General features: G+C 38.2%; 1 protein-coding gene across 3 annotated transcripts in view; it reads right to left on the bottom strand.

The window, feature by feature from the left end:
- The window catches only part of TAF4B (TATA-box binding protein associated factor 4b), a 178,949-nt gene extending 167,880 nt beyond the window's left edge, over nt 1-11,069 (bottom strand). For 2 of the 3 annotated variants that reach the window (XM_060613490.3, XM_060613489.3), the window contains exon 1: nt 10,245-11,069. In XM_060613490.3, coding sequence (XP_060469473.1) covers nt 10,245-10,587 — 343 coding nt within the window. In that variant the 5' untranslated portion in view covers nt 10,588-11,069. The remainder of the gene's footprint in view (nt 1-10,244) is intronic. The other variant, XM_060613492.3, reaches the window with a different exon arrangement.
- Between the last annotated feature and the right edge of the window lie 1,718 nt (nt 11,070-12,787).

Here is a 12,787-nt window from a genome sequence, read left to right as displayed (position 1 = left end):
TATTTGGGTGAGATATAGAAACATTTCTCCTATTTAGCTCATTTTCCTCTCACTTTTATTTTTGTGCTATTATTGTTCTATATATTGTATCTAGATATATTAGAAACCCAACAATACCTTGTTATTATCACATAATATAACTGTATGGTTTTTAAAGAAACTGACAGAAGAAAGGAGCAAAGGATGTATTTGTAGCATTTGTTTCATTACTTTTGCATTTGCCATTTCTGGTTTTCTTCATTTGTTCCTATGGATTTGAGATTTCATCTAAGGTAATTTCCTTAGTGCAATACAACTTTACTCCTACTCACTTTCTGTTGTTATTCACAAATATATTATTTTAATGGTATAGTCCCAACAATATAATTATATACATACTGTTCTACACAATTGGTTTTTAAACAATTTTTTAAATTAAGAGAAGAAAGCAGAATTAACATACATTTATATTGTCATGATTTCGGCTCAAGTCATGACCTCATGGTTCGTGAGTTCGAGTCCCATATCAGGCTCTGCACGGATAGTGGAATTCTTGGAATTCTCTCTCTCTCTCTCTCTCTCTCTCTCTCTGCTCCTCCCCTGCTCACATTCTCTTTCTCAAAATAAATAAACTTTAAAAAAAAAAGATATACAACAGCAACCATAAGAAAACTAGAGTGGTCAGACCAATATTAGACAAAATAGACTACGTATGTTACTAGAGATAAAGAGGGGCATTTTATAACTGATGTAACACCCAATGGGTCAGGAATATGAATATGTACCCAAAAACAAAGCCCAAAATATACAAAGCAAAAGCTGATGTAAGCGAAGTGAAAAACAGAAATTCAATGATAATAGTTGAGAGATTTCAATACCCCACTTTCCACAACGGATAGACAACTATATAGAAATCAACAAGGAAATCAAATACTCGATCAATACTATAAACCAACCAACCAAACACATCCATAGAATACTCCACCCAACAACAGCATTCTCCATAAGTGCACATGGAACATTCTCAATGTCAGGACATAAGATAAGCTCCAATAAATTTAAAAAGACTAAAATCATACAATGTATAGTCTCCAACTACAATGGAATGAAATTTTAAATCAGTAACAAAAAGAAATTGAGGGAATTCACAAATATTTAGAAATTAATTACTTCTAAGTAATCAGTTGGTTAATGAAGAAATCACAAGGGAAATTGGAAAATACTTTGAAAGGAGTGAAAATGAAGACATAATATACCAAAATTTATAGAATGCAGCTAAAGCAGGGTTTAGTGGGGCATTTATAGTCATAAATGATGGTATTTAAAAAGAAAAAAGATTCAAATCAATAACTTAAACTTCCATCTTAAGATACAGGGTTGGGGGGGCAGCAAAATAAAAACTAAAGCAAGCAGATGAAAAGAAAACAATGAAGATTAAAGCAGAATTAAATAGAGTATAAAAACAAAGGAGAAAAAGAAAAGCAAAAGTTGGTTCTGGGAAAAGACCAACAAAACTGAAAAACCTTTACCAGACTGCTCAAACTACTAAAACCAAGAATGGAAAAAAAAAAAAAAAAAAGAGAGAATATTACTATTAATCTTATAGAAAGATGGATAAAGGAATACTGTAAGCAACTGTGAATCCATAAATTAGATGACATATATGAAATAGGCAAATACCTAAAAACAAAAACTACTATAACTGACTAAAGAAAATAGGCAACCTGAATAGGTCCAACAAATGAATTTAATTATTAATCAAAAAGTGTCCACAAGATACGCCCAGGTCCAGATGGCTTCACTGGTGAAGTCTATCAAAAATCCAAGGAAAACTTGATACAAATCATTCACAAACTCTTCCAAAAAAGTAGAAAAGAATGAAGCACGTCTCAACTCATTCTGCAAGGTCAGTATTACCATGATACCAAAACTAGACAAGGACATCACAAGAAAACAGAGACCAATATGTCTTATGAATATAGATACAAAAATTTCCAACAAAGTACTAGCAAACTGAATCCAGTAGCACAAAAAAGTAATATCACGTAATATCCATCTCACTGCATAAGGCTGGTCTAACATAAAAAAGTTACTACAAAACAACCTATCAAAATAGGACAAAACCACATGATCATCTCAACAGATGCAGAAAAAGCATTTGACAAAATCTAACACCCCTTTTATCATGATGAAAACACTCAATAAAATAGGAATAAAAGCAAACCTCCTCAAACTGATAAAAGAGATCTATAAAAGACTCACACCTAACATCATATGTCATGGTGAAGGACTAAATGATTTCCCTTTAAGATTAGGAACAAGACAAAGATTACTGATGAGGAATGAGACAAGGATACCTGCAATCACTGCTTCTATTCCACATTGTATTCAGAGTTCTAACCAGGGCAATTAAGCAAGAAAATGAAATAAAAGGCATCCAAAGAAAGAAGTAAAATTATCCATTCACAGATAATACAATCTTATATACAGATATCATATAAATCCATGAAAAAATATTAAAACCAATAAACAAGTTCAGCTAGGCAGCAGGATACAGAATATATAAAAATCAGCTGTATTTTTATATACATTTGCAATGAATGACTAAACGGAACAAAGAAAACAATTTCATTTACAATAGCACCAAAAATAATAATATACTGGCAAGTTTAACAAAGTAAGTATAACACCAATACTCTGGAAACTACACAAAGCTATTTAAATTTTTTTTGAGAGAGAGATAGAGGGCGTTGACACGTGAGCAGGGGATGGGTGGAGAGAGACTCTTCAGCAGTATCTACACTTATTGGTGGAGCCTGGAGCAGGGGTGGGGGGTTGGATCTTATGACCCTGAGATCATGATCTGAGGCAAAATCAGGAGTGGGACACTTAACCAACTGAGCCACCCAGGTGCTCCCAGAAACCACAAAATGCTGTTGAAGGAAATTAAAGACCTAAATAAATCAAGTGGCTCAGTCAGTTAAGTGTCCCACTTCGGCTCAGGTCATGATATCACGGTTCTTGAGTTCAAGCCCCTCACTGGTCTCTGTGCTGAGAGCTCGAGCCTGGAGCCTGCTTCTGATTCTGTGTCTCCCTCTCTCTCTGCTCCTCCCTCACTCATTTTCTCCCTCAAATAAATACACATTAAAAAAAAAAAAAAAGACCTAAATAAATGGACACTTCATATTTGTGGATCTAGAGACTTACTACTTACCTTGTAGGATCATTAAAGGGGATTAAATAAGACAATACTTTTGAGCAGACTTTTGAACTTTAAAGTTATCAATTGTAGTAGTTGTTATTAATGTCAAAAGGTCTACAATACAAACTTTTCTTCTAGTAAGTACTCAAAACAGCAGTAGGAAGTAATATTAGAATAGTTGCAGACAGACAATACTGAGAATAAAATAACAAGAGCTCATCTAAAGTCAATGCTCTTCTGACTGAAGTGTTTATCCCAAAAGTCCAATTCCAATGAGCAACAACCTAGTGAAACGCACTTAAAAACACACAAAGGAAACTGAACATTAGTCTCTTTTGTGAAAACCACCTACCAAGCCTCTGAATCAAATCCTAATAAATATGATTCATTTTCCAAACATAAAAGGATACACAGTTTTGCCTACTTATCCTACAGAAATGTTAAAAAAAATTAATTACACATTAGGTTACGGAGCACCTTTCCTCTAAAAATATTAAGATGTTAAAGTGTAGGGGCGCCTGGGTGGCTCAGTTGGTTAAGTGATTAACTTCAGCTCAGGTCATGATCTCGCAGTTTGTGAGTTCGAGCCCTGCGTCAGGCTCTGTGCTGACAGCTCAGAGCCTGGAGCCTACTTCGGATTCTGTGTCTCCCCCTCTCTCCACCCCTCCCCGGCTCACGCTCTGTGTCTGTCTGTCAATAATAAATAAACGCTAAAAAAAAAAAAATTTAAAAAAAAGTGTAAAGTGGTCTGGTATCCACCTTCTATCTGGTACATAATTTAACATACTCTATTCATCTGCCCAGTGAACTATTATATGCCAAGTTGCCTTTCCTATTTTGTCTTGGTTGCAAGTTGATCCAGATGGTGGTTCTAATTTGTCCATATTCCCAGCAATGGTAAATAGTAAATACTGAAAGAATAGCAGGCCCATCCAAATCTAAGAGTCAGAAAAACTTTAGAATTCATCTATTGTAACTTCACATCTATACATAACTGCCTGACTGGTGACCTTCTAGTCTCTATTGAAATAAGTCCAGAATTAGGAAGGTAGAGAGGTATAAATGCCCCTTCTTCACAAGTAGATTAGAAATACAAAGTTATTCCTTAATATGGAATCAAAATATTCTTCCCATTAATATTCAGAGATAGGATGTTCCCTTGTGCAATCTCACAAAATAAGCTTACTTTCATTACCATAGGACAGTACTTTGAACACTTAAAGGCAGCTAAACATACCCAAAGTTGTATTCTTGCTCAGGCACCATGGCCCCAATTCCTTTAATTTTTCAAATCAGTTTCCCTTATTGAGCTTAAAGTCACTTAAATTTCTCTCTCAGTCTAATAATTCTTTGAGTGAGTAAAAGAAAAAATTAAAATCAATCAGTAAGTTTTTATCCCAGGTTCTACTATCAGTTATGGCACATCTCCTCTATCCTCCATTTACACCGTTGATTTGTCAAAACAGAACTTCTATTTACCTTTACTAAATTTCACCTTTTAAAAGTAGGATGTTTCCAGGTGATTTTACTTTCTTTTTAACTTGTCATATTTGTTTTTATACGTGCATGTATTAGTTTACAAAAATAATACTGTTGGAGAAAAATTAAGCCCAGAATAATTTATGGAAATTCTCAGAATCTATTTGATTTTCAGGAGAGGAACTGTGTCTACCTTATTTACCACTGCATTCATGGTAATGAGCATAGAACCTAGCATATACTTAACACTGACATATATAAGTTAAAGAAATATATGAATAACTTTAAAGCACTCTTATTTCCTTGATCCAGAAATTCCAAAGTTCTTATTATCTGTCCCAAGAAAATAATCAACACACACACCACAATCTAAATACAAAACATCTGATATACTTTTATTTGTAAGTAGTTTTCTTTTTTTAATGTTTCTTTTTAATTTCTTTTAATGTTTATTTATTTTTGAGAGAGAAAGAGAACGAACACGAACAAGTGGGAGAGGGGTAGACAGAAAGGGAGACACAGAATCAGAAGTTGGCTCCAGGCTCTGAGCTGTCAGCACAGAGCTCGATGCAGTGCTTGAACCCATGATTGGGAGATTATGACCTGAGCTGAAGTTAGATGCTTAACCAACTGAGCCACCCAGGTGCCCCTATAAATAACTTTTTAAACAAAAAAAGCATAAGCAACCTAAATGAATAGAGAAAATGTTAAATAATGGATTACACACCCATTAAAATTAAGTTTCTGAGGTTATAAAATACAAATAGTCACTATATAATGGTAAGTGAAAAGCAGGATATAAAAATTATACAATAGAATCCCAATTATGTAAAATTAGAGGAAGCACACATACATTTTTTTCTCAAAGAAACTAAAAGCTTTAGGGGAGTGAAATGTTCTATATCTTGGAATGGTGGCTATACCTTTGTCAAATTTTTCAAAACTTACTGTAAATGGTTTCCATTTTAAAATAAATGTACATGTAAAAAACTGTAGCTCCATAAAGTTTACATAAAAAAAGGAGACTAAAAGATACACTTAAAATATCTGAGGATAATTTTTCAGTATTTTCCAAATTGTCTCTAACAAACATATAAAAATGGGGACACATAGACATTGAGGTTATTTCAAAATCCATCTTTTTGCATGGAGACCAATGCAGGGCTTGAACTCATGACTCTGAGATCAATATCTGAGTTGAGATTAAGAGTCGGATGCTTAACCAACTGAGCCACCCAGAAATCCAACCTCTTAAATTACAGTGAATTTGGTGGATGTCATACGTATTACATTAACAGTGCCCAGAGTACCTATAGCCAACTGCTATACAGGTACCTTAAATACTCCAGACATGCCTGCTATGCAACTCTGTATTCCACACAAATGGTGTTCCCTAGAGTTCTGCAACATGTAGACCTATATACTTATCTTAGTTAATCCATATGATACTCCTGTGAAGAAGGTATGATCCAATTTTACACGTAAGAAAACTGATATTGAGGATGAGGTTAATAAACTTACCCAAGATCACAAAGCTAATAGGTGGTAGAGCTGGGATTCAAATCCAGGTCTGATTCCAAGGCCAATGTTCTGCCCTGTATTGCTACACTTCACTACTTTCCACAAAGGCTAACTCTCCAAGCCCCTTGTTATCTACAAATTTGATCAGCACACTTATTCCTTACTCTGTGGCCCTGAACTACACCTTCCCAGCTATCGTATACTATATACTTACTTTACTTCACAAAAACAAGAGCCCTCTTGGGCACAGTTATTCAGTAAGTAAAAAAATCTATAACATTATCATCCAGCCACATTTTTCTACATTTAAAGTCTATCTCTCTCCACTCAATTATAGGGCTCATCTTCTATTAACATTAATTAAAGTTAAGTCCGGAAAATTACTATTGGATTCCATAGGTACCCTTTTAAAATTAAGTATTAACATTGTTGATTACGCATTTGAACAATTTTCTGGGGATAAAAATTTGGTAATCCTATTAAAAGATTACCTTTTGAACCAGCAATTCCACTTCTAGCAATTTATTCTTTAAAATACACATTTATAGAACTGCGCAAAAATACACCAAGATGTTTATTATAGCATCATTTATAATAACAGAAAGTAGTGCAAACAATATCGATGTCTATGAACAGGAGAGTGGTCAAAAAATGATGGTACGTTGATACAATGGACTACTAAGGAATTTTTTTTTTTTTTTTAACGTTTATTTATTTTTGAGACAGAGAGAGACAGAGCATGAACAGGGGAGGGGCAGAGAGAGAGGGAGACACAGAATCTGAAACAGGCTCCAGGCTCTGAGCCATCAGCCCAGAGCCCGACGCGGGGCTCGAACTCACGGACCGTGAGATCATGACCTGAGCCGAAGTCGGACGCTTAACCGACCAAGCCACCCAGGCACCCCTAAGGAATTTTTTTTAAAATGAGGAAGATTTATACGTAGTAACATGAAAAGGATAACAAATTGTTAACAGTAATACTCTGGTGAAGGGTGTATTACACTTCAGTATTGTTTTTTTGTTTTTTTTTTTTTTACAAGAACATATGTCACTTTTATAAGCAGAATAAGCAAAGCAATCAAGAATAAAATACACTGATATGTGTAATGGCCCTTGGAACCCCTTAGGGGTTGCAGCCCTATTGCCCTCTGATCTCTCCACATATACTAATACGTGCATTCAAATTCTCCAGCCTCCTCTGAGCAAGGAACTTAGCTAGGTGCTGGATAATAAAGTCAGGGTCCCTACCGTCATGCAATACCCTGGATAATAAAGCCAAGAGTCCCTACCCTCATGTAATATCCTTTTGATGAAGCCAGGGTAGAAACAAGAAGCACTAGCTTTTCCAGTAACTGGTTCAGGAATCTAAAATCCAAATCCTATGCCATGTCTCAGCATGAAGGAGGTGATGAAAAAAGACCTGAAGCATTTTACAAGTTACTTTCACTAACTTCTGTACAGTACGACCGTCAAACAGAATCTACCACAGTTTATGACCTAACAGAAGCAACCAAATCCTTGATCATCATTCTCAAACAAGTGACAGAAGAGACACAGAATACCAAAAACAGAAAGAGCCACAGTCTGGCCTAAAATCCCACATGTTCAGAAAAGAGAAGACCAAGAAGACCAAAGAAATTACCAGAAACATTCAACAGAATAATTTTCAGAGCTTTGCTACAGCTTCTTTCATTTCCTCACAATGCCTCCCCTTTTTATTTCCAGCCCCTGCTCCCTAGAAAAACTTGTGGTGCATACGTATATTTTTAAAAACCAGTTCTGTTCATTGAGAAAATTCTGAAGTAAACAGAAATGAAATACTTAAAGTATTCATTATCTTGGAAAAAGAAGAGTGAACTTCTATATGTTTTAAGCATCCCTGAGTAATCAATTGCTAATCCTCAGGATATAAAAGAAACAGTACAAGACTCATAACTTTTACTGTGTTTTCATTTCTTTCCTCAACTATTGGTTATCTTACTGTGCACTAACGAGAGCACAAATGTTAGTATGCTTTTCTGCCACCCACCAGCTGAAATTCCCAAAAGCTGCTCTTCAAAGCATCTTCCCACCTCCTCTGTAAATAACAATTCCTAAAGGCAGTTTATGTCCTCTGTAGTGGAAGTTTCTCCACGGTCAATAGCCTAAAGTGTTTTTACTGTAGTGCACACCTAGGTTGTGGTCTTGGTTTATGGCTATGCAGCTCTGGTAAGTTTCAGTTTTGGTTTCTTTGTGTACAAAAGATTAGGCTCTAAAATTCTGTCACTCTTAGCTCTGATACTCAATTAGGCATAGTCTACACACACACCAAGTGGTAAGCATAGTGTGTAAAGAGTAAACAGACCCAGGGGCGCCTGGCTGGCTCAGTCGGTTAAGCGGCCGACTTCGGCTCAGGTCATCATCTCACAGTCTGTGAGTTCGAGCCCCGCATCGGGCTCTGTGCTGATGGCTCAGAGCCTGGAGCCTGCTTCGGATTCTGTGTCTCCCTCTCTGACCCTCCCCTGCTCATGCTCTGTCTCTCTCTGTCTCAAAAATAAATAAACGTTAAAAAAAAAAAAAAAAAAAGAGTAAACAGACCTGGATTCAAATTCCCTCTGACACCCATGAGGTGTCTGGCATTGGACAAATTATTTATGCTTAGAAACCTCTTTCTTTATTTGCTACCTATTATGACCAACAAAAAGAATATAAATATGAAAGTGTGTATAGCACGTATGCCAGTGATTACTGATTAGTTTCCACTTACCAGCAAGTTTTCACTCTTGACAGTTCCTCTATTTTAATGCTTTTTTGACTGTTTCTAAACAATCTTCACTGACAAGAATTTAGTTTTTAACAAATTAGGAGGTGATTTCATTCAAACACATTCATTAAGTACTTTACAAGTATATGCAGGATGACAATTTAGAACCGACAGAAAATGTATCCAGTGGCATACACAGCATAGCCTTAAATATATATATAGATATATATAGATATATCTATATATATATATATCTATATATATCTACATATATCTATATATATCTTGTAGAATACACAACTGAAACAGAACTTCATCAAAAGTGAAGAATATGATCTTTCCACAACATTGTTGATCAAATAGAACATTGCCTACAAAAGAGCCCCTATCATTTTGCTAGGGGATACTGAAATTTTGAATCAATACTTCACTCCTATACCATGTTTGCAGGTCTGAGATCCAAATACTACTAATAAAATAAACAGCAGACAATACAATTACGAGAAGAGTTCACTCCAAAGAATGTGAGATGTGTCTTTTTTCCCCGGCTGAAAACTCCAAGACACCTTCAGGTGAGGAAAGAAAGCAGAACACTCAAATTTACAATATGCTGAAGAGTCACAAAGCAAAATCTGTACGTAAATCATGAAAAACAGCCCAAACATGAAGACCCTTCCATAAAAAGTGGTCACAGGCTAACTGCAGCATTCACACACTGTTTCAGATTTAAGAATCGCATGCCTCTGACAGGTCAACTCTGGCATTTGCTGGGAATGAGTGGTAATCTTCTAACTGAAAACTACAACCATCACACATCTAAAGATTGTGAGGTAAGCAGCATTATTCATTTCTGGTACTAGAAAAGCAGTGAACTTATTTTAGCTAGCTTAAATTTAAAATCCTCTTTTAGTCTTAACACACAAGAACTTAAACTTTAAAAAAAAAAAAGATATGGTTATCTAAGCATGTAGATATATAAATTGGTCTCCTCTGCACATGAAAATAAACTTTAGTTATATTCTATCTTCCCCCACCTAGGAGCTAGTGCCTCAAAGGTCCTCCTGAATATACTGTTCCAGCTTTCACTGTGTCACTTAGGTGAAAAGATTCTTTCCTTAAATATGGAAAGAAAAACTGTTGCAGTAATGACTCAAAGAGGCTATATCATTTGTAAAGCCAAATCACTGCCCTGCCAAGTCGATTATGAAAGGTTCTCTTAGCTGAGTTTTTTAAAGCTAACAGCATGAAGGCACAATCCGGAGCTGCGACGTTTCCCGTGTCACCACTGGCTGGAAAAGCTGGAAAAGGTGATCGACATACCTGGAGGAAGCTGCAAATTAGCAGGCAACTGGATTGTCGTGGTGTTGGGGGCTTTCACAGCGACTATCTGAGGAGCAGGCAGCGGAGGACCGCTGCTGAGTTTAGGAAGAGCGCTGACAGAAGCCACTTTGGTCACCAGGGTCCCCACGGGGGACCGCAGGGGCTGGGACACCGTGGACTCCACACAGACACTGACAGGAGCCTTAGTCACGGCGCCCAAGGCCACCGGAGTGCTCTCCACCCGCACAGGGAGAGTCCCAGCGGGGGCCATGGTCACGGTCCCGGAGGCGCTCACACCGGCGGGAGGAGCGGCGCCGGCCGGTTCCGTGAGACCCGCGGGCATCCCCCAGGTGGATCAGCGGCAGCTGCGACGCTGCCGTTCCGGGAGCAGAGGCGAAGGGAGGCTTGACAAGCTGCAGCCGACTCCAGAGCAGTTCCGGCTCCACAGCATCGCTAGGGAGAGGCGCAGGGGCCGCGACACAGAAGTCAGTGACTGACGCCGGCTGGACACAGACCCGCGCGTCCCAGACCTCCCTCCGGTTAGTGCGGCCCCGGCTGCAGCAACATCTGCCCGGCCGCTCGCCGCTTCCTCCGGGGACCTCACACGTGCGCCGGCTCAGCCCGGCGCCTCAGCCTCGGGTCCCGCTACAGCGGAGCCCGGCTGCGCGGTTCCCGGAAGGGCGTCACTTCGGCTCCCACCACCCAGAAAAACTCTGCGTCCCAGTTCCCCCGCCAGAAATTTAAAAACTACAAACCCGGAGCGCCCCAAAGCCCCCTACACACACTCGGCGTGGCCCCACCGCGCAGCCACGCCAGCCATGTTTATATAGCCACGCGGAGACCTCGCGCACGCGCACAGGCCGCCGCCGCCGCCCCGGGCTTCCCCCGGAATCCGGCTCTGTGATTGGCCACATACTGGAATCGCGCTCGTGACGTCACTAGGGACGCCTCCAGAGGGCGTTAGAATCTTCCCCCAGAATCAGGAGGAAGGTGGGTCAAGTTGCCAAAAATCTACCGTGTGGGAGGGGCGGGCCGCACTTGGAGAACTGCGACATTCGCGTTCCTCTTCTTGGTATTCCCAGTTGTATGTTCCTTTAAAAGCCAAGAGTGTAATTTCTACACGCTTCTACTTTTTTAAGGAAAAATGTGGCGGACTGGTTTCGGAGAGCGGTTTAACTCAGTAAGAATCACGCTTCCTCTGTTTTTCTGCGGGCTTTGCCCTACAGCGTCGCCAAACGAGAGTTACAGTTGACATTGTGAAAAATTGTCCTTTTCTTTCTTTTAAATATGTAAGAATGGCGTCTAATTTTATAGTCTGTAAAATATGTCTATTTTCATATGACTTTAGAGCTGAACTGCCCCAAGGGAAAATCTTTTTCTTCCTTTGTGCGGCTATTGATGTCTGTCACCTCTAACGTATTTAAATTGTTATACACACGTAAACATTTTCTCCTTGAAAACTGGGACAATGTCTTATGATTACCACATCCTCAGATTCGAGCAATTAGATCTTAACTGCAATCTTAGATATTATTTGAAAAAGTGTAGAGTGTTTGTTAAATGAATCAATAAAGCCCAATATACAGAGAAACTTGCTTTTTAGAGATCTAGTCAGAGAAGATGCCTTGATTTCAGGCTTTTGTCATAATACTACGTTTGTAGGACCCAACACTATACGGAAGGAGATTTTGCAAGTAGGCAGGCAACCTGACCTTTACAGCTTCTGGTTTTCTCTCTCCCTGTGTATTCCAGTGGACAGGATCTACTCACAGCCCTCACACTTAACTACATTTGCTGTTTCTGCCATCTCAACCAGTCCAAATCAAGAACCCATCTTATGAATCAAATCATTTACAAACTTCCCCATTCCATGAAGACTTACTTGATCACATAGCTTCCAGAAAATTTATAGTGGAATTGGGGAGAGGAAAACTAAATTTATCGAGGGCCTCTTGTGTGCTGGTCACTAATAGATACATTTTCTTGTTTCTTTCTTTTTTTTTTCTTTTTTGAAACAACCATTTCAATGTCCTAACTTAAAAACTGCAGTTAAAAGACTAATTTTCCAAGAATCTGGGATTCAAAACAGTCTGTATGAAAGCAAAGTACATCTCTTTCTATATCTCCACAAATATCTGATTCATCATATATATGCACTCTGCCCTTGCAAAATGCCTTGCACATAAAAGGTGTTTAGTAAATATTAAATAGATCCATGCAACATTTTCAGTGAAGCAAAATGGTCTCATGGATTCGAATCTTAGATCTGCTTTTTTACTAGCTGGGCAAATTGTTTAGCCTTGTTTTTTCTCCTTACAGTATAATTCAGTAAATACTTGCAGAAGACTCAGAGTTTGCTCTAATGACTCTCCCTTTCCAAACTTTCATTAGACCCCACCCCCAACTCACATACTTTGTTTAGATATGTAAATAACCTCAATCAAGTTACAAAGAAGCTTGGCTGAGGAAGTACACTTTCTCTTTAAGTGACCTTGAACATTTTGTTATACTTGTTTATATTTGCTTCATTATTTGTGTCATTG

This window comes from Panthera onca, chromosome D3, assembly GCF_046562875.1.
Source record: "Panthera onca isolate mPanOnc1 chromosome D3, mPanOnc1 haplotype 2, whole genome shotgun sequence".
NCBI lineage: Eukaryota > Metazoa > Chordata > Mammalia > Carnivora > Felidae > Panthera > Panthera onca.
Note: the sequence above shows the minus strand (reverse complement) of the source record. Positions and strands in the feature narration are given on the sequence as shown.